This window comes from Falco naumanni, chromosome 6, assembly GCF_017639655.2.
Source record: "Falco naumanni isolate bFalNau1 chromosome 6, bFalNau1.pat, whole genome shotgun sequence".
In the NCBI taxonomy this organism is placed as follows: domain Eukaryota; kingdom Metazoa; phylum Chordata; class Aves; order Falconiformes; family Falconidae; genus Falco; species Falco naumanni.
This window is the reverse complement of record NC_054059.1, coordinates 58,644,364-58,666,859: the sequence shown is the minus strand read 5'-3', so window position 1 is coordinate 58,666,859 and position 22,496 is coordinate 58,644,364. Positions and strand designations below refer to the sequence as shown.

The 22,496-nt window shown below is 37.1% G+C and overlaps 1 protein-coding gene across 1 annotated transcript in view; it reads left to right on the top strand.

The window, feature by feature from the left end:
• NKAIN2 (sodium/potassium transporting ATPase interacting 2) overlaps positions 1-22,496 on the top strand; it is a 572,885-nt gene that overhangs the window by 237,165 nt on the left and 313,224 nt on the right. Inside the window, exon 2 of the mRNA XM_040599422.1 lies at positions 20,909-21,046. Coding sequence (XP_040455356.1) covers positions 20,909-21,046 — 138 coding nt within the window. The remainder of the gene's footprint in view (positions 1-20,908; positions 21,047-22,496) is intronic.

The following is a 22,496-nucleotide window of genomic DNA, read 5'->3' as shown; positions in this document are numbered from 1 at the left end:
CCACCGCAGCATAATCTCATCTTTTCCTCAGGTCATTGCTGGAGAGGTGACATACAGAGTGTATATAAAGATTGGGGGTTGTCATTAGTATGTGGACATACTGCTGGACAATCAGAAGGTCATATAGTACAGGACAAGGAGCAAGGCTATTGTGGCAGTGGTGGTTTAAGGACAGTGGTTTAGGTGACCTGCCTGTCATTACAGTTGGTCAGATTTAACGTCTACATATCAATCCTTTTGCTCCAGGTCAGAGAAGTCATATTGAAATGCTTGGGTTTCACTGGGGCAGCAGTGTGTCACAAAGAAGCCTGGGCTGTGACTGTCAATGCAGCAATGGGCTCAAGGATGTATCAATTCGTCTTCTGTGCTTGCTACAGCAATGGGTTAGGCCTGCTTTAGAAAACTCCAAGGTAGGGATGCTTTGGTTACCCTTTTTCAAACCTATGCAGTAAAACAGAGTATATTTTATGGATTAGGAGACTATTTCTGAAATGCTTGGCTGAGGGTTTACCAAAGGTTCAATGACATTGAAGTACAATTACACAGTAACCTTATTTCAACAAAGATTATGTAAAAGTTGACATTTTTACTTTAGCCAAATTATATACCAGAGGGGGGGGGGGGGGGGGGGGGGGGGGGAGGGAAAAGTGCCTTACTTCTTTTTCCTGAGTCCTATATCTGTTGATCACAAGAAGAATTCAGAGTTGAAAGTATTTTCATGATGGTCATTCCAAACCATTAATGCTATTTTTCACTGTGAGATATTTTATTCATCAGTGAAAGGAAAAAAAATATATTTTAAAATCTGTTCTCTTTACAAGAAGGGCAAGACAACAGGCTTTTTTCTGTTCCCTTTTCAAATGTTAAGTTAATTTTGTTGCTCTATTTTCAGGAAGAGCAGAGACAATAGCATCCACAATATGAGAATTACAATTATCCTCATTCTTACAGTTCTGCAAGTTCTTAGGAGTGATCTGTATCCAGAGAAATAAACTATAAAACTTAGTCAGAAAATCTTTTTTCAAAGGAGCTATTTCAAGTTCAGAAACTTCAGTCTGTAAAGAAAAGCACCACAAAATTATCTAATTGTTATGCCACAGATTTCTTTTTCTCAGCTCTTTCATCAGTTTGTTTGCTTGTTTTGTTTTGTAAGAGTACCATTTTCAATCTCTTCTTGTCTTTTCTCCTTGAAGAGTAATACTCATCCACAGCTTGACCTTTTGCCAAAGAGTTTTGTAGTCTATAAACCTATTTCTTTCTCTCCTACTTTCTTCAGAGTGATAGCTCTCTGGGAAATGTATTGCTTCCTTCCTAGGCTATCAAGACTAATCCAGTTGGGGACCTTCACTCCTTACTAAGACATAGAGAAGGTGCTGCAGGCATTTAAAATGGAATGTGCTTCACTCTATTGACAGTTTCTTCGTTTGGCCTGTGGGAATGATCATTGATTTATCTCATTCGATGTTCTGCCTCTGGCAGTGGCTTATTAACACATGATGCCAAAAAAGGAGATCATACATATGGCACCTGAACAATTGGCTTATTCTCAGTGAAGTAGGATGAATTGAGTCTTTCAACCTGAATTGGAATATTTTTTTAATTTTTTTTTTCTTAACTGATGTATCTATGACTGCAGCATGCCTGAGAGTCCCTTGTCTGGAGTTCCTTTGTCTGAAATAGAAAATACGAAGAGCTGGCCGTGTTTGGTGACAGGGTATTCTGGAGAAAGCCAGATGTGAGATATATGGTGATTCAAACAGAGTCTATTCTCCATGCAAGGCACAGGGAGTGGGGTGTCTTTGTCAGAGTCCTTTGAGATCACGGCATTGGTATGAAAAGCACTTTTGGCCAATTGCTTTTGAAAGATTACCGATTTCTAGTATCATGTTGAAATTCATCACAGTAGGAGAGATTATAGAAAGGGTGGGTCCAGATCTGTCTTTCTTTGGGATATGCTTAAAGATACAAGGCTTTATCTGTAATAAAATATCTGACCAGAACAAAAATGCTGTTAGATGTTTGCATGCCTGTATTTGAAAACGATTTATTTCAGCTGCACTCAAAAAGATATCCAAAACTAGACTAATAATTTGTGAGCACTACACAAAGTAATCACATATGGATTTTTCTGATTGCAAATTGAAGGTTGATTTATGTTTACATACCAGATTTTGATTTTGGCTTTTTTTCTGTTATTTAATCTTGTCATTTGGGGCCTTTAGGAGATAACATGGCATTGTTTTTTTCAAATGCCAGAGCCAGAGGTATTTTTTTTTTAGCTGGAGGTTTGTTGTTTGGCTTTTTTCAGGGGCAAGGAGAGATGGGCTTAGGACTTGACTAATTAAAAGTGATTTGTTTTCATGATCTGGATGTAGCGTTTGTGCCAGATGCCGAAGATACCTCTGAGATTCAGGCAGAATTTTGTCGCATCATCCAGGAAATCCTTATCAAAACACAGCTTGGATCTCTGGTGGCACTGGGTGTATGGTTTGATAAGTGAGTCCTATTTTCTTGTTCACACACCAGTCCTTTGTAGCAGAGGGCATTTATTAAGGAAACAGATGGGGAAACATCAGTTATCTTTTCTGCCTTCTGTTTTCTATAAAGGCCTGCAAGACAAGGCAGGCTCAACCAAAACAACTGAAGGCTTCATAGAATAAGTCAGGTAAATCAGGGGAGAATACATTCACTACAGCTCCAGTAGCAGTATAGTTCCTGATGAAATAGTTTTTCATGCAGGTTAGTAAAACACCTCAAATTTTGAAAAGGCATAGACTTTTCTTTTCAAAGAAATTTTGATCCATGAAATTATATGAATATAAGCTGCTGTTCTAAGTATACATGCAACCGGTATAAACCAATTCTGAACAAAGTTTATTTAAAAATTGAGAGCCTCAGAGGCGGTGAACCACGACCTGCAGTTTTTATGGATTTCCACAGAAATGAGCAATAATTACAAAAATCCTAAGAAAATTATCTTTATTCAGAATAACAGAGCAGTACTTTTGGTCCATTAAATATCTTCTGTAGTAGTAGCTCAGGTCTAAGGTGGTTTTGTTCCTCCTGGTTTTATGGTGGGTTGACCTGCGCTTGTTGCCACTTGCCCTGCTGCTCTCACTCCCCTACCTCAACCGGCCTGGGGCAGAAAGTAAGATGAAAATGGCTCGTGGGTCAAGATAAAGGCAGGGAGATCACTCACCATTTATCATCACGGAGAAAACAGATGCAACTTGGGGGAAAAAATAACTTATTGCCAACTAAAATTTATTTGGATGGTAAGAAAAACTAAACACCCACCACCGCCACCACCCTTTTTCTCAGGCTCAATTTCACTCCTACATTCCCAGCCCCTCTGCCTCCCCACCCCAAGTGGCCCAAAGGGGTGGGCAGTGGGGGGCTGGGGTCAGGCCGCCATAGCTTCTCTCAGCTGCGCCTTCCTCCGCACACTGTCCCCCTGCTCCAGCCTGGCCTTTCCAGGGACTGCATGGGAATCTCTGTTCAGGCACCCAGAGCTCTTCCTCCTGGCCTCACCCTGGGGCTCACAGGACTGCTTCTCACACTTCCCCCCCTGTTCCTTACACACGCCTTCTCTAAGCGTCTTGGTGGTGGAGCCGTTGGAGCTGGCAGGAACTGTCTGTGCCTGGCGCAGGGCAGCCCCGGCCGCCCCTCACAGAGGCCACCGGTGCAGGCACCTGGGCACCCAGCACTGGTTTACAAGTAAAATGTGAGTGAATTAACAATACTGAAATGAAAACAACATGACTTAGAGACAATTTCTTTCATCTGGGCTTTGTTCTTGGTTGAGCTTCACACTTCTAATAACTATGAGGTTTTTACTTTTGCTCACTAATTATAAATTTCTTAATTTATAGTGTTGAACTAAATAAATAAAAAGGTGATTACCAAAAGCTGAGGTAATTTCTCATAAAAATCCTGAGAAAAGTTATTACGGAAAGTGAATAGTACAGTTTAATATGACTTCTATTTTTTGAGACAGTCTCCTCTGTGTACATGGGTGGAATTACAATAGTTTAATTGGACTCAGTAATCAAATGCTGCCCTAGCAGGTGTTGTGCATTCACACAAACTTGTCTTAGGCAATAGCCCACAAAGCAGGCTATGCAAGGACAACATGGAGTTCCTCAGCTGTGCCTAGTGCCACCAGTGAAGGACATAGCGAGGAGTGCAGTGACATGGGGAAACAGCACAAGTTAAGAAACACAATAAGAAAAACATCATGTCAACATAAACCATAACACCGTAACTCTTTCTTTTTAATAATTTCTCAACACTACCACAAATGTTTGTGCAAAAAAAATTAATTATGTTTTTGTACAGTGTGTGTATATTGGTTTGTATTATTTTTACTATGTTGAGATATCTGATGATGTTATCCCTCAGACAATATCGCTAGGTTGCCTGCTACGGTACTCATGATATCTAGATACAAGTACAGCTATTTTTGATGTTGCTTATCTTAATGACTCAAATGGTTGAAAACCACAGAGACGATAGGCTCAGATTTATAAATCCATGTTAGACATGTACATAAGTAAAGTTTTTTTGCAAATATTAAGTGTTAACCTAGTTCAGCTTACATCTGTGTTCACTGGCTTTAACAGGAAAAAAAGGTTGATTCCCTACCTTATTACTTCTTGTGTCCAGATGTCTGTCTTTTTTAATCACTATCTGTTTGCCATTGGTATCACCGTTGCTTTCCAAGGCAATGAAATTATCCTATCATAGCTACAATAATGCAGTTTATCTGTAGACTTCTGATATCAACTGGATACATACTGCTTTCATCCCTAGTCATTTCCTTTTGTGAATTCACAAAAAGAAGAAAATGCTGTAATCATGGTTTGGAAATCTATTTAAAATAATCTTTTTTATTTTTATTTTTTTTTTGCTTCTAAGAAGATACATCTTGTGTAGCATTATGTAATTGTAGAAGGTCAAGGAGCCTAGAACTCATAGCTACCCGTATCTCAGGGAAACTGTACAGAGTCCTAGATAGTTGATACAGGGAGGAAACTCCCATATCCAACCTGTTTGCCACCATCGCTGTCATAAAAACAAATGGCTCATTCATGTTCTGTGGCCCACAGCAGATTTACTGCTAGTTTAGGTACGGAAAGCTTCAATAGGTGTATAGGAAGATTTACAAGGCTAGTTATCAACAGTCTTGTGTGCCCTGTCCAATACTCATTATTTCAAAGCAGAACACGAATTTCTTAAGCTTAGCATAAACTAATTATAAGCTAATCATCACCTGAAATTGCTACACTTTACTACTAGTACCAACTTCACCTTCAGTTTTATAGCTTAATAAGGTGTAGCATTTTTACTGGCCACCATTTGGTGGTTGGCAGGTGGCTGATGAAGCACGGAGTGGAGTTTTCCATCTGCTGTTCTATTCTTCCTATCCAGGCTTCATAGGGTATGTATTTTCTCCTCAAACATTAGACTTTAAGCTTGCAAAAGACTTTTTCTGTCTTGTGCTCCAGCTTGCATGATATTGCACTCATCTGCCATATCTGAATATTTTTTCATTTGAAAATACACTGATTTGTTCTTATTACAGTGACAGTTTTGAGTGGGATTGTACCCTTTAGCAGTTACCAGATGCATCACTTCTTGGTGTCATGCCAGCTAGTGTTCACCCCATTAAAGGGCTAATTAAAATAAGGAGGTCTTCATATTTTGGATGCTTTTAAAGGATCAGGAACACCATCACTTTAGTAATGTACCTTACAGACTTACATTTTTTCATGGCATACCTTATTAGAGCCTGGTAATAATATAGGTAACTGATGTTTTTTAGAAACAGATAGATGGCTCATTTCTGGTTCTTGATAATGAAAGTGCCACCTAACAGTTGTTTCGGTGCAAGCAAAAGCTATGGTTAGGGCTCTCAGAAGAACTGAGGATGTCAGCTGGAGTATTCAGCTGTTACTTGGGTGAATTTTGGTGGGTCTCTGTCCTCGTTCTTCAGGTCCTTATTTTTACAATGAAGACAGTGGTGTTGCATGTCTTTTTGCAAGAGTCTAAAGATAAAGTCAAGAGGATAAAAGGCACAGTAACAGGCTTCCAAATTCATTCATTCATTTATTTATTTAATTAGGCTTACTAATGACCACAGAGGAGCAGAACAATTGAAGAGGAATAGCTGAGTAGGATCAGCACAGCAATTCCTGTCTCAGGATAGATAGAAGTTAGCAGTCCCAAGGGACAGATAAATTCAAACTAGGCCCAAGGTTTCTGTTAGTCTCATTTTACCCACAAATATTCGATTTGTGCCTCAATTTTACCCATCCCCTTTGACCCCCTGTATCTTGACGTGTAAGCAAGTGGAACCTTTTACAGTATTTTTAAAAATATTTGAACTAGTGTTGTTCAACATCAAGACTATATAACATGTGCAATGAGATTAAAATGGAATAATATAAAGAGTTGTAAATAAAGGAAGTGATTTCATTTTATGCTCTCCTAATTCCTGGTCTTTCCCATTAGCCACTAGAGAGCAGCTTTTTACAGGACCTGAGAAGAGATTACTGTCCTGCAGTGTTACTGAAACATAAAGGGGGGGCATCTCAGAAATAATCACATTTAAAAGTAATTTTCTAAATAAGTTTAGGCAATATGGTTTTAGATTCTGTTGGTTTTGTTCCTGACCCAATTTAAATCTTAACACTTTCAAAAGTCTGAAGGCATAATATTCTGTGACTGAAGCATAAGTATATGTATTCTTGCATGCTGTCAATGGGCATAATTTTTGTATGATTTGTGATTTTGTAGTAATATCATCTCAGTTTAAATACAAAAAAGCCCTGTAAGCTGCTTCAAATGGAAGATAAAAAGCCATATTAGATGAGAACAAAAGATCAGCTAAGCACAGAAACTTGCATCTAGCGGCAGCCAGTAGCGGTTGCCTAGTGAACAGAGCAGGACCCTGTAAAGCATAGCCATTCCTTCAGTTTACCCTCTCAGGTTTCAGCAATTGGTAATGATGAGACTTCTTAAACCAAAGGCTATGACCAAACCATCATTTTTAACTGCTGTCAATGGACTAATTTTCTATAAAGTTATCTGAAATATTTATTTATTTTTGTCTAAAACACAAAATCCTGTGGCAGTATTTTTCCCAGTTTCATTATTCACCCTGAGAAAAAATATTTCCTTTTTTTTGTTTTCAGTTTTTCTCATATCATTGCAGATGGCTGCCTATATGGCTAGTACTAGGAGAAATAATAAAAATTGTTTCCTACTTATTCACTTTATGTTATCTTTGATTTTTTTTTTTCATATCCCTGTACAGCTCTCTCTTTTCTGACTTAAAGACTCCTAACTGGTTTAGTCTGTCCTCAGTAGAAATTTTCCACCATTCTGATCATCCCTGTTACATTTCTTTGTATTTTTCCAGTTCTACTGTGTCTGCTACTGCAAGTGTGTTACTCTCTCCAATAGTGCATGTCTCTGTTTCATTGCCCACTCTTTTGTAATGATTTCTAAACTTTGGGTTTTGTTTATCATGAAACTGACTTTTTATGCTAGCCACCTAGAATAATTTTATAATTTCCTGAGGAGTAATGATTAATTTAGAACCATTCATTACATATGTTAAATATTCTTTCCCAGGGAGGTATATAATCTTGCATTTATCAGGAATTTATTTCATCTGCCATTTTGATGCCTAGTCATTCAATGTTGTGATATTCTTTGCAACAATTTACTGTCAATTTTAATGATGTCTTGCAAATTCGGGTAATTAGAAAACTTCAGCACTTTTACACATAACCTCCACTTACAGCCTGCTTTCTTCAGGTTTTCAGTATTGCCAAAGCTTTATGAAAGAACTGGTATACTAGGGAGGTTTGGTCACTGATTTGTAACGTCCTTCAGCAAAAGTAGTGTTGATTCTCCCACAACAAATTATATGCACCAAAATGCTTTCCCAATCTAACCTAATTGTAGTCCGAAGTACAGGAAGAGAAGAAACTGGTTGAATAGCATTTGACAAAATTTATACTCCATCACACTGACTCGTAGGACATTAGCTGGTGTCACCTCTGGTTCCTGATCTCCTTTTACAAGGGTGGAAGAGAAAGTCCAATGTATAAAAATGCTGAAAACTAATATTAACTTTTAAACACTTTTCACCTTACAGATTAAATTGATACAAAAAATAATCAGAAACATTTAAATAAGATAGGAAATTAATAATTAGAGCAAGTCAATGAAATCTACAGCTCCAAGTGACTTTGTCTTGAAATTAGGATTGAAATACTGCCTAGGTGTGTTACCCTGAGGTTAAAAGATTTTGTCTGTATCCCATGGGGAATCTGTGGCAGTTTATTCATGGACTGTCAGTTGTATCAATTAATTTAGTAATAATTATAACCTCTTAGATGAAATGGATGGATCGGATTCAGTTTGTCTCACTTGGGCACCTGCACTTTGTCAGATCAGACCCCCCTCTGGAGGCCCTCAGAGACACATTCTTTCGTTGAGTACATGAGAAATTTGGTGGAGGTTCTTAAACGTAGAGAGCAGTTAAGCTCCTAAATTATGGAGATTAGAACTCGGTTCTGCTTTCTAAATGGAAGTTATGACTAGGATCAGCCAGTGTCTTCTTTCCTAGCGAAGTAGTGTCATTACTTGGGGAAGGTTTATTTGCTTAGTTGTAGGGGTTTTATGTCCATGTGTGTGCTGAAATCTACTTCTGGGAAGGGGATGAAGGAATGAACTTGATCACAGTTCATCAACATTTGCCACAGCAGGAAAGGCAGTTTTACCTAGGGGAGGGCATTATGCAGGAAGCAGTTGTTCCTACCTGAGTTTCTCACAAAGCAAGAACATGAACATCACTTCAAAAATATCAGACATTGACAAGGACTGGCAGCCCTCAGCAGAAAGCTGCTGGTGCTTTGGTTAGTTACCCACAATACAAAGGTGGCTTTACCCTGGAGTTTTACTTTTTGGCATGATTTTCTTTGTATAGTGAGATAAATTAAGGGAAAATTTGATGACTCCTGTTTTTTTCTTTGTATTTTCCCAAATATGCACAAGCTTTATCCATTCCTTCTTCTCTCCAGTGTAGAAGTACTTGTCAATATCAGGACATTTTGAATGGGTGTTGATCCTTTCCTTTCCTTGGCTGCAATAACAGAGCCGCAGGGGTGAAAGAGGTTGACTCTGCCTTGGTTATTTTTTACTGCTCAGAGAGAAGGCAGTTATTAACATAAGGTCCTTTTCCACCTAACTATACTGTTTGCCAGGGAGGTCAGTTGCCTGCATATTCCTTGTAAATGCAGTTCTAATCAGTATGTCATCAGGCTAGAGATAAACCACAGAGTAAACCATTACCCCAGCCAAAACAGTGCCATGCAAAACAAAGCAGGAACCAGCAGATGCAGCAGTCATCTAGTAAAGGTATGCTCTTGCTTTAGCAGAGAAGCAGCACACACAATATTATCAGATTAACTTACCTTGAATTAAAAATACCTTCTCTAGAGAGGTTACCTATATCAGGAAGAAATGGGCAAACATTTGGTGTTATGTAAACGCTGGGGTTTTTTACCTGTTGTTTCATTAATAATAGGAGTCCACTTAAAAAAAGACATTGTCATTACCCTCAAATAATTGTATTAAAAGCTACTGTCTTGCAAGGGTTAGAAAGTCAGTAGACATGCATCATTTAAAACACTGACTAATATAGTTATAGAAAAAAAGTTCTGCTTTTGATTTTTCACAATCTTATGTAAAATAGCATATGGTTTGAAATTGAACTGAGCACCGTTAGCCTTCCTCTGCTAGTCTAATCCACACAAAATTGGTCAAAAATAATTATAAACGCCTCTTTTTTGACAAGTCATGATTGGATAGATGATTGGGTTTTGTATAATTCGAGCAGGTCATTTACTAACAAGACAGGGCATGAATATGGCTAGATTTAAGCTGCTAACTTAAAATTGTCAGTTTGGGTTGGTAGGTTGGGGGTTTTTTGTTGGGTTTTTTTGGCTTTTTTTTTTTTTTTTTTTTTTTTTTTTTTTTTTTTTTTGCTAGGCACTGTAGAAGAGTCTGGCTCAGGCAATGTAATTTGCCTTTCATAGTCTACCACAAGGCTCATGATTATTTCTTACAACAAAATATTCAGTGCAACAAATTAGTAGATTCTGCTATGTTGGTTGGGCTGCATTCCAATTCCTGCCTTAGTGATGCTGGCTGCCTTCAGTACTGCCAGCACAATAATTATTGCTGAGTTTTCTAGACCTCATCAAACCAGCAAGGTGATCACCCCCTTGGAACAGCTGGGGATATGAGGTATGGAAAAGTGGAAAGAAATTGCTGCAACTCTGTGCTATCATGCCAGCAAGTGCCACTTGAATGATGGCAGCTATTGGCAGGGGTAGGGCTCTGCTGAAGGAGAGCTTGCAGCATTTCCAGATTATAGCTTTTGCTGCTTCCAAGGAGAATTGCTGTGGGCACTGAATTAAAGAAAGCAAATTGGAAGGTGGGGAAAATGAAGATCTGAAGGTAAATGCAGAAGGGGAGATGATGATTTCTGTCAATAAAGTCATTTTTGTTTTACTGTATGTGATTGCCTCTTTTAAAAAGAAAAAAAAATTCCACAAACTCTATCATGTCAGCTATGCAGGTTTGTTTGGCAGCCCTCTCCAGCATTTGTCACATAATAAAGGTACCAACCAAAACCCGATGTTATTCTTGTTCCAGCACAGAGAAGTATACTACTATTTATTAGTATTTTACCATATGAAGTACAGAAGCAAAGTTAAGTCTTATTATAGATATTTATCAATATTGTCATCATCAAAATACCTGCTGAGAGACTGCTACTGTACTTGAGTGCATATTTAGGATGAAAAATGGGTTTAATCCAGGACACTCAATATTAACCTTTAAACAAAATAAACACTCAGTAAAAATAAGAGTGTAGCCACAAAATCGTTGATGTAAATTATCACTGTGTAAATAAAAAAAAAACATTATTGACTTCAGTAAACATTTATGCAAATAAGAGAGCCCATTATATCCCTCTTTAGAATCTCTGTTTTCTTTCCTGTTTCTCCCTTTTGTTTGAACATTTTAATTTGATCCAACTACATTTTCTTTTATAGAAAATCTGCTCACATAGAAGTGGAATATTTTGACACCATTCTCATCACTGGGATGAAGTGGCATCTATTAGTGCTATGGAATATGGCAAGCATTCATCATGTGTGTTTAGTCTTTTGCCAGAGCTTTGCAGCTATCCTTTTCCTTGTCCCTCACATTTTAAACTTCTCAGTCTTAACAGTCTGGGAGTAGGGCTTTGTGATACACTATCTCTTAAGCTGTGACTTTATTATAGTACTCCATTTTTCATTATTTTTTACCTTGTAGGTTGATAAAGCCTGGCTGCAAATAGATAATATTTCGGAAACAATGTACTTAAGATAAGGAGATATTTGTATGTGTACATGAATTGGCATACTAAAAAGATGCATACAGTCAGCATACGGTATTAGTGCATTACTCATTACAGACTAGCTTTTTATTCATTACTTTTGTCATCAGGCTAGGGAAAAGGAATAGCTAGTCTGCCTGTTAGTTTTATTATAGCTTTAATGTTGGAAGAGGCAAGAGAATGAGACTGGAATCTGTACTGCTTACTTATATCACAGTTCTTTCCAGGGGCAGGTGATGGGTTTTATATTTCTTTATATTTATATATGTATATATATAAATATATATATTTCTTTAAAACGGAAAGCTATGGGCCCCACTTATTTAAACATATTATTTCATAAAACCAGAAGAGCGTTGTGTTTTCCTTGACACGTTTAATGGGATCTTTTTGAGGGCAGTGTCTGACTGACTCAATCTAGCTGTCCACAGGGATTGGAAGAGGGACCCCTACCCCAATTGCCCAATGGCCTAGGGTTTTCCTGTAATGACTATGACAGCGTAGTGTTTCATGTGCCACCTTTTTATTTTTTTTTTTAATATAATCATGTTGCAAAGCAGATTGAATAAAAATGGTGAAATATTGCGAATTGCTGCAAATTGGCTGGCTCTGATCAACAGTTCTTTAATTGAATCAACAGTCTTGAACTAGCTTATGAGAATACTCCATTTTCTTCACAAAATAAGTTTTTGCCCTTAGGACAGAAATTTCTGTTTGTGAAATTGGGGTGTACAACACAATTGTTGTTCCCCAGATGTGGTTATATTTAAAGGTGCTGGACCTGGGTCACTGGGCATCTGGAAGATGTGATCTGAGACCTTGTGCTTGTACCTGCGACTCTGGTGCAGACAACAGATGACAAGTTTGACTTTTAAGGATGTCATGTTGCAGAGAACATGCTTGCTGCCTTCAGCAGCACTACTTGGAGTTCCCTAAGGACTAATGCCTTTATACACAGGTAATAGGCAAAGTTTAGCAGCTAGAAACTTTTCTGGCTATAACCAATGCAAATGATCTCTCTTCCATAAAGCAGTCTACATAGTTGAAATGTTTTTTTTTCAGGTTATGCCAAGACATGAAAATATAGTAGGTACTTCTCATATTTTATATAAGAATAATGACTATTCTAGCAGGAGCATCTTAAGACAGAGATTTCTTTAAGGTCAGAGTCAGCATCCTGCTTAGCCAGGTTTAGTTGTGGAATGAGTGACTACAAAGCAAGGAGCCCTCTGTGCCTTACAGTTCTGACATGGATTAGTTCTCTTTCTTGCTTTATGGACACTCTTACATGGCTGAATGCAAATGAAACCATATTCATCATAGTGGCTAGATTAGCTATTTTCATTTGATATAATCCTCTGATACCAAATGCCCAGCTGATGTGATAGTGAGTGATCCTGCCAATACCTCTCAAAATTATATAGCTAATGAGGCTTCTTACAGGTGTGACTTTCCTGCTGAGGAGTAGAGACTAACTTTTTGTTGTTAGAAGGTATTTTTTTCAGGTATTAGGCCATATCCTATTTTTGGCTGAAGAAACATACGCAGAAGATAGTTTCATTACCTCAAGTTTAGATACCCTAGATACATCCTCTTGTCAACTCCATAACAGCATTATCATATCTTTGTTGAGTTTACAAAATATATTGTAATCTGAATCACTGTGTAGAAACTAGTTGTATCTTTGTGAATGAAAGTGTGACCTGTTTTATTGTCAAATATTTCCATAAAGACAGAAACAGTTTGAAAGTATTAGATAAGGCTAATCTTTCTGAATGCTCTCTGAATGCATTATTTTGCCTTCAGGTTTCTTTACTGCAGGGAAATTATAAAATATTGTGCAATTATAAAATATTATTGAAGCTTAATTCAAAAGTATTTTTATATTCAGAACTGGCTCAAGGCTTCTCAGCAGCATCAGTGAAATTGAATTTTGCCACCTTAAAAATGAGGTGTGGGAGCCAGGGCTTTGATGCTTTTACCAGAAGAAGGGTGCAAAGGAAGAAGAGAGACAGGAATAGAGGTAGGGCAGAAAGGTGGAAGGGAACCCCTGAGAGATTGGTCTTGATCTTCCCATTGTCAATGGCAGAATGAGAAAAGGGAGTCAAGCATGTTGGTAGGGTTTAAAATTATTCCCACCAGTGATCACTAACCCATCTATCATGATCCCTCCTTTGGCCACAGTCACAGCTAGCCTGTCTTTGCAGACCTTTGACATAAAGTAAAAAGAGTTTTAAAAAAAGTAAAATAGGCATCAAGCCCAAGACCATCCTCATGACCTATCTGACTTTGTACCAGGTGGTCATATGAAGCTAACAATGCAGAGCGCTGCCTCCGGTAAGCACTAGGTTCCCAATGTGTTTGAGTGCTTTTGTTAATCCTTGATCCTATCTTAAGCTTGCACCAGTAAATTGGCACAGCTTTCACAGCAGGGTCCTGTAGCTGGGACAGGCTCTGTGTTGCTGTACTGTTTCCACACCTGAGCTGGCATGCAAAGAGATGTCTGACCTGCACTCTAGATTCAGAAGCACTTTGGGAAGAGACAGCCCTTACATTTCTACCCCTGTGATACAGGCCTGCATTCTCTAAATCTGGCCTTCTAAAAGTAAAAATCACATCTAAGCAGATATATTAAACTGTTCTTGTATATTCTATCTTCTGTGACAAATGCTTTATTAATAGAGGTGGTTGTTTTGGGGGTGAGTTGGATTTTGGGTTTGTGGGGGTTTTTTTGGTGTGTGCGGTGCAGCTCATCTGATTTTGAATGTTCCTTAAAAACACATAAGCAGTTTTTAGTAAATGCTTATTACGCTCCTAGCTGGGACCTAACAGCTGAGTATTTTGTGTTATAACATCCCAGTTTCAAGGTAAAAATGAACCTCATAACTTGACCCAATTTATTAGTCTGAGTCTGAACCACTTTTGTGCACACTCAATCCTTATCTTCTTCATTTTGGTCAAGTGCAACTATATCATTAGAATAATGCAAAAATTGTTATTGCAAGTGTTCATGAACAGGAAATAAAATACTTTTCAGGGATTAAAAATCTTAGTACCTCTAAGTTTTTATTACTTAAGTTCATCACATAGCTGAAATACTAATTTCTTAATATTTAGCCTTGTGGGTAGAACAGTTTACGTGAGACTGATTTTACAAATTTTCTTTCAGGCATGTGAAAGAATGTGGTTCTGATACATATCTATGTCTTGTTATTGTTGGCCAGCCAGAAACAAGAAACTCTGTGGTCTTAAAACATACACACACAAAAAATTTGCTGTTAACATGATGTTAAGATTTGTGATCTAAGTTGTAATATGAACTTAAGACCCTAACCCATTCAAGCTAGTCATTGGGATCAAGTGTGCAGTTGTATAGAACCTTGCTCTGAAGCCAAATGAATGAACTGAAATACTATTCTGGTATCAAGAGTATTGAAATCTACTACACCTCACAAATTCTCATTTTTTGTTGTTTAGTTATTAGCAAAGGTGAATTTGGTCTTGTACAATACAAAACCCTTAGACATCGGAGGTACAATTATCTCTACAGCTTTGTGTAGCTATATAAAATTTTGCCATGAATTCAGGTCTTTGCTCTAGGTTTCAAAATTTTACATACCTTAAGTGCAGGGCTTATTTAATCAGTTTTTTATTATTATTCTAGCAATATGGTTCCTATAAGTTTATTCTAAAAATAGTTTTAGGAAGCAATATTAAAAATACCAAATAATTCACTTTAAAATTAGGGACTTCATTTTTTTCCCTATCATTTATCTCTTTCATCAATATTGGTGTTTCATAATATTTGTGGAGAAAGTACGTTGCAAGAACAGAACTTGTTGATCAAGCATTTTGCCAGCAATTTCCTCATTTTTTCTGCTTGCTCACGCAGGAGCTGATTCTTTCAGGGAAGTACTTGGAAGACAGGGTTTTGATTTTGTTATTGTTTGAGTCACTGAGTTTTCATGTATGTATGGTAGAGTATAAATGTTTATAAATTGGGAATATAATACCCTGAAGATATATTCAGTGCACAGTAAATCATTTTTATTTAAACCAACTGTCAGCTTCACCAGTTCAGCTTTGGCTAGAATCTTTCTTATTTTCATGTCATGAGTAATAATAACTGAAGTGTCATTTAGATAACAGTTCTGCTTCTCTTTACTAAATAACAGAAAACCTACTGTGGAAAGATTGTATTTACCATTTTTTATTATTACTATTTTCAGTTAGAGAAGGCATCAGCTGAGACTTAGAATACACTCTGTACCCACGGAGAGTCCTGATGTCCTCAGTAGGTCACAGCAGAAATCTACTTGTACACGATATGATGCAGGGATGTGGTCCTACACAGGATTTGTAAGAACTATGATTACCTTCTTATCAATTGCAGAGAAGGCCTATTCCTTCTCTCAGCAGCATCCAACGGATTAAGGACAGGGGCTTAGTATTATATATGTGATACCTTTAAGGAACCAATGGACAAGTGTAAACTAATTCCCTCTTGATTTTAACTTGAATTACCTGTGCTTGTGATGGTTTTTATTAGCTGTGCTGAGAACACCGTTGTATCTACAGTATTTTACAGAACTTCATTTTAGTTTTGCCTTTCTTCTTACAAAAAGAATTCAAACCTTTTTTTCTTTCCCTGCTGTTTTGCAGTAAAGGACTTGACTCATATGTGCATGCACCCTTGCAGATTATTAGGTGTATTTTGTATGTATTTGACTTTCAAAGGATTGGGTTTTCTGCTGGGTAACTGTGGAGAAGTTGTTGAGTAACTGGGCCCTCTATCTCAAGATAGTATCTGAATTGTTAATGAAAAATTAAATTAATCTAAGTAGTAGCATAAATATATGATTCCGGCCTCAAAATTACTGAAGTGCTGGGGGAGGGTTTGCTGGAGGTGTTGTATGTGATGCAGGTAGGCTTTAGCATTAGAATTGTTTTATAAGCCACAGGCCCCAAATACTTGCATTTATTGGTCTCTTTAACTTTCTATTCCATGGAACCAAGTGCTGAAAATAATTTAAAAACTATATATCTAACTTTAAAACACAAGCAAATTATTAGAAGCTGTGGGAATTTGATGCAACACAATTGAGCTGAGGGGACTTAATGAGTTACTGGTTAGAGCTTAATTTCTATAGCTCATTCTTAGCCTGTACCAGCCACGAAATAAACCATGGTTGCTTAATTCTCCTTCACTGTGATTTAAGCTAATGCTCTTCCTTTGGAGTGAACTGAGAGCCTGCTGCTGTGACTGAGCTGGTGAGTCCCTCAGTTGATGTGACCCTGCCCCAGGCTCCAGTGTACTGAGTGCCTCTGTGTCCTGCGGGGTGTCCAAGGGCCCTGGCTGGCGGGGGTTGTACATGGTTGTGTGTGCGCACGCCTGTGTGCACTTTATTTTATAACAATGCAAATTTTGATTCCATGTCATTGTGAAATAGTCGTGGTTGAGTTTCTTCTCAAGGAGCTTTCTGAGGAAAGGCACTTTGTCATTTTCCATTTTGGAGTATGTGTTATAAATCATCTTTTGACTGGTTTCTCCTTTGTGGTTCCTGTCTGAAATTTTAGTCCAATCATATACTTTAAGAATCATCTCAAAATGGTTTTCTTTATCCTCTGGAAATTCAATTCTTAGATCCCTCAAGGTCAGTAACACTGTTAACCTATTAACAACCAACATCTGACAAGAATCTGGAAATAGCTTGAGCTATTCCAACTTGATAGTATACAGGCTGTTTTTATTTTGTATTTATTTTTAAAACAGCAGAAGTCTGGAAAAATATGCATTAGTAGAAATGGTTCACTGTAATTACACTTAACTCATCTATAATTTTACAGTGTTTACATAAAACAATCTTTCTATGATATTTTACTTATTTGGAAGCCTAGGACAGTTATGTGGTAGTCGTCTATTTTCTAACATTAAGAACTGATGCCACATAACCTTACATTTTAGGTTCACCACATTATTAAAATAGAGTTGAACTAAAACATATTTTCTCTTTTCTTAACTTCATGTACTTTTTCTTCCAAAGCATCCATTTTTTCTTTTCTATTCTCATTTTAAACTTTTTTCCAGAAGAAGAAGAAAGAACACAGACAGTTCTTTATCTGTTTCTAGACTTTGAAGATTAATAATTCTTTGGCAGCCCTTTCGTTTCTCTCTGTAATGTCCTTGAAACATCATTAAACATTTGATGCTGGTGGATATGATTTGGAGAAATAAGTGCAGTTGTTTAATCAAAAAAATTAAGTTTTTGAAGTAAAGGAGAAAGAAAATCTTTCAAAAACAGGTATATATTTTTCTCCTGTTATGTAAAGAAATCTCTTATGACTCTGGCATCTGTGGAAGAGGAGGAGCTACATAATACTGTTTTTAATAGATTTTGTCAGCACTTTGTCCTATTTTTTGTTTTTCCCCTTTTTAGAAACACAGACCCAATGAGATTTATTTTTTTTTTTTTTTCTTAGTGACTGCATGAAAAAAGTCCATATTATTTTTCCAGGGGATTGTGGATTGTTTTTATTTTCTTTTCACTTTCATCTCTTCAGGAAGTGGGAATGAAGTTCGAGTTCTGTCCTATATTTTCCATTTGATAAATCTGTGATGCACCTTGCTGTGGTAGTCTGATCTAAGGAATAGCAGCTGTATTTCCACAGCATTTTATCTCTGCACAGCCTACCAGAATGCTGCTATTTCATATATCCAGCAGTTCCCACTCACAGCTGATTCCTTGGAGTGACAGGAGAAAGTCTAATAGCAAGTCTGCCTGTGGCAAAGGTGAGGTAGATACACAGGGACAGAGCTGGTGCAGACTTGTTTCCTTGTTCTGCACAGCCAATATTTTACCCACTGCTTTGTGTGCCATGTTTTCTGGTAGGTCCCCCTGCCAGAGGTTTCAACTTGGCCACAAAAAATGAGGGAGTGGTTACTTGGTACTGAAGAAATTGCTAGTCATTAAAAAGAAAAAACAAACAAACAAACAAACAAAAAAAACAACCAAAAAAACCCAAAAGTACTTTGGTCTGTGGGAAGTGAAGATTTGGACAGAAGTAAACGTTTATCCAGCCCAGCCCCATAAGTAAGTTTTGGTGCAACTACTGCATCTTTCACCAAAACAAAAATAAAACAAAACAAAATGAAATGTTCTTGCTGCATGATACGCAGTTTCCTTTTAACCTAAAGCTGTAGCAGGAATATTAGGTTTTCTACTTTTTAATGTAATTAACTACCGCGCTGCAATTTCCCTCTAAAATTGGCATACTTAACTGTATGATTTCCTGCTGGTTGAATGATTTGTGTCATCCCATGTACTTTTTTGCGCACTGAATCCCTACTGTTAGTATACTAGAAGCTTGTACAGTCTAGACTCCTTTTGCTATGGCTTTGCTATTTGCATTTACTCCTTGTCCAGCTGATGGAAGTAAGAGCTCTGTGCTCAGAGTAAGCATTTTCCCTTTGTTACCTGTTTAACAGCACCTAAAGTGTAGCAGGTCTTTTTCTGGTACCTCTAATAGACTTCACACAGACCTACATAATACTGCTTTATGCCACATGTTGGTCTTTTTTTATGTACATGACTATGTCAGTAATAAAGGAAATATTTCTTAATGGTAAACTTAGAAGCACAGGCAGTCTGAGTTCCTAATGAAGTTCCTAATACAGCTTAGCTTTCCTTTTCTTTCTTCAGCACATTGTCACCATTACAATGTAATGTCTTGGGATTCTGGGAACTCTTCTATGATGTTGCTTTGCTAGGGAGAATTGTAGGATAGCTCAGATAAATTCATTAAGATCTTGGGTGATTTAGGACCAGAATCTCTTTCTATCAATAAATATATAAAATAAAATAGTAAGCAAAATACCAAGACTGGTTATAAGCTGGATGCATCGTGTGAAAGGAATCTTTGTAGCAGAGAGGAAATCAGTGGTTGACATAAACCCCTGAACTTTCAAATTCAAAACAATCCCAACTTAAATTTCAACAAATGCCAGTTAGTTCTACATAATTAACACTCTTTATGTTCACAGTGCTGGTGTAAGTGTAGGCTGTCTTTTTAATGGCAAATTTTCTTACTTAATTTAAAAATGAAAGTGTTGTTGTGGCCGTGGACTGTGGCATGAAAATTGAAAAAAATCTCCCATAGCTATACGATGCAAAAACAGTCATGAACAGTAGTTAATTATTCATTTAGTACTTGATCTCAAAAGGTATTATTTTTTAAATTAATGAAGTGTGTGGCAGGTACACCTAATTCAATTAATCCACAGTGTAGTATAAACTGAGTAAATAGTCACCTGTCATTTAATGAAACTTTACAAAGAAACAGCGTGTTTCTTCTTTCTCTGTTTTGTGTGTGTGATGTTGGCATTGCTGTTGTCATAACTATTGTTATTATTGTATTTTTATTATATTTTTATTATTCACATTTCCATGAAACTCATCTATTCACCGTTGCAGTTAGTGAAATCGTTGATGTCAAAGAAATTCCTTACCCTTTCTGTCTAAATTCACTTCACCATTACATTGCCTTCTATCATTCACATCAATATTATTTTCATCAAAACGTGCCATTCTGCCTGTGGGTTGGGGTGCAGTTCTGTATTTTGACACAATATCCTAACACCAGTTAAGAGACACCTACTATCTAAATTCTGAAACTATTTCTAATGATACTGTTAGAAATGCAAGTTTTCTGCTTTCTGATCTATCTGCTTGGTATGGTATTGCTTGAAAACAGTCATCAATAAATGAGATTGTTCCTTAATTCACTTTTTTAAATTAAGTATCTGGAGAGTTGGGTTTATACTTCAGTGCTTATACTTCAGCTGATGTTTGTGACAGTGGGAGGAGGTAAACCTCCCGGTATTATTAGAATCTGTCATTATTAGTAGAACTAGGTCAAAAAGTTGCATGCATTTGGTTACAGGTAGAAGCCCACTGACAGGATAGCTGGGGATAGGAGGAGAAAAAACCAAAAGGTAGGGAAATAATGGAAGCAAAGAGACAGAATTAGGTTGAGGGATGCTATTGTGATGGAAGCAAAGTAGATGAGAAGGTGTCATAAGCCTGCCACTTATTTTCAGCACCTATACTCTAGAACATTATAACATTTGCTGGTCTATATAACAAAATGATTTGTGTTTCTTCTCCTGAAAACATACCATCCTAGTGAACAGTTTAGTATCTCCATAGAATTGCTCACATGAATATTTTAGCTAACTGAATATAACTCAATAAACCGTCAGTGAGAAATGCAGCTTTCATTAAAACAAGAAGGTGAAACATTGCAAACTCATTTCATTTTACTGCTGACTGAAGTATTTTTTTTAACTCGGGGCAATTATCTTGGGTATGGGAAGGGGAAATGCCCTAGTAGATGTTTTCTGTTCTGTTCTAATCTATTTATGCTTTTCCTTTCTAATTATAGGTTTCTGTGCTCGAGAGGCAGATATTTGACTTCCTTGGTTATCAGTGGGCACCCATCCTGGCAAATTTTATACACATTATAATAGTCATACTTGGCTTATTTGGAACCATCCAGTACAGACCTCGTTACATTACGGGAGTGAGTATTTAATTTTATTATTTTACTTACTTATTTTGATGTGCATGTAAAAAAAAACCCCAAAAATATCAAAACCAAAAAGTATTCCAAACTATATTGCTTATAATCAAATAATAATCTTAGCTTCGTTTAACTTTCTTCTGTAATATTTTACATTTACTTATTATGATTTTGAGACACCTGCAATATTTAAGTGGTAACAACCTATAAAAGTTGAAAGTCAATGTGATCACAAACAACATGACAATATGAACTTTCAAGAAGTGAAGTCAGTTTAAGGAGTTACATCATCCTCAGAATTACAGGGATTTAGAGCTGGAATAAATGCTAGCCATAACTTTCCTAGATACACTGGACCTTCCCAAGAGATCCAAGATTTATTATAGTTATTCATTATTGTTATTAACCATCATTGCTAGAGTGCCTATCTGTTTTGTATAACCCTCTTAGAAATTATAGTCCAAGTAAAAATTAAGTATGAGAAAATGGTAAGAAATGCAGGTTATGGACTGAGGGCTCCAGCATAACAGTGAGACTTACAATTTTTATCCATTTCTTTTCCTTATTCAGCTGCCCCTTATACACAGACTCAGCATTGCTGTACTCACTGGTACAATATAATATGAATGAAATTCTCGGTTCATACTCTGGGTTTGTTTTTTCCCCATTTGTAGGTCTATAAAGACAGAATAACTCTGAAAGCCATTGTTCAGAACAACTTTTAGAAGTAGATTTGCGTAACTATTTCTGTCAAAATTAACTGCTAATTCAGTTAAAGCTTGTATTATATTTTTCAAAGACAGGCAGCAGTCAAAAAAATTTGCCTGTACACAAATATATTTTCATGTCAAATGAACATAACTCCACTGACCCTGTACCCACTTCTGCAAAGCCTGTTTCCTCTTACGCTGTTCCCTCATATACCAGTAATCACTCAGGAGACAGAAAGGTTTTGCTTGTACCCCTGTGCTACCACTCATATTGCCGTGGTGTGATGCTAGTAGTAATACATTAACATTAGTGCCTGTGTTTCTACCTCTGATTTCCTATATGCAGAAAATGTGTCCACGTGTATAGTGTCTTTATGCATGCACAATTTAATATATTCCAAAGCATATATTATCAACATTGAAAAATATATTGCAAGCCTTAAATATTTACAGTGTTTCCTTCAAGTCACAACTCGGGGACAGGTGAATATGGAGATTTCTTCTACCATTTCTGGTGCATTGACCAGTACAAAAGGCTGGGTGGGGGTGGGGTGGGAAATAAAATTCAAGGAAGTGTCAGTTCAATAAAAAGGGTTAAATGTTCCATCCTAAGACTATTCCAAGGCATAAAAATGAGCACGAGCATAAAATGCTTAGCTGAGCTAAACAAAAAAGCTAGATTTAAATGGCATTTTCAAGAGGAGTACAGAAAATTACCTGCTACAATGATGAGTGCATTG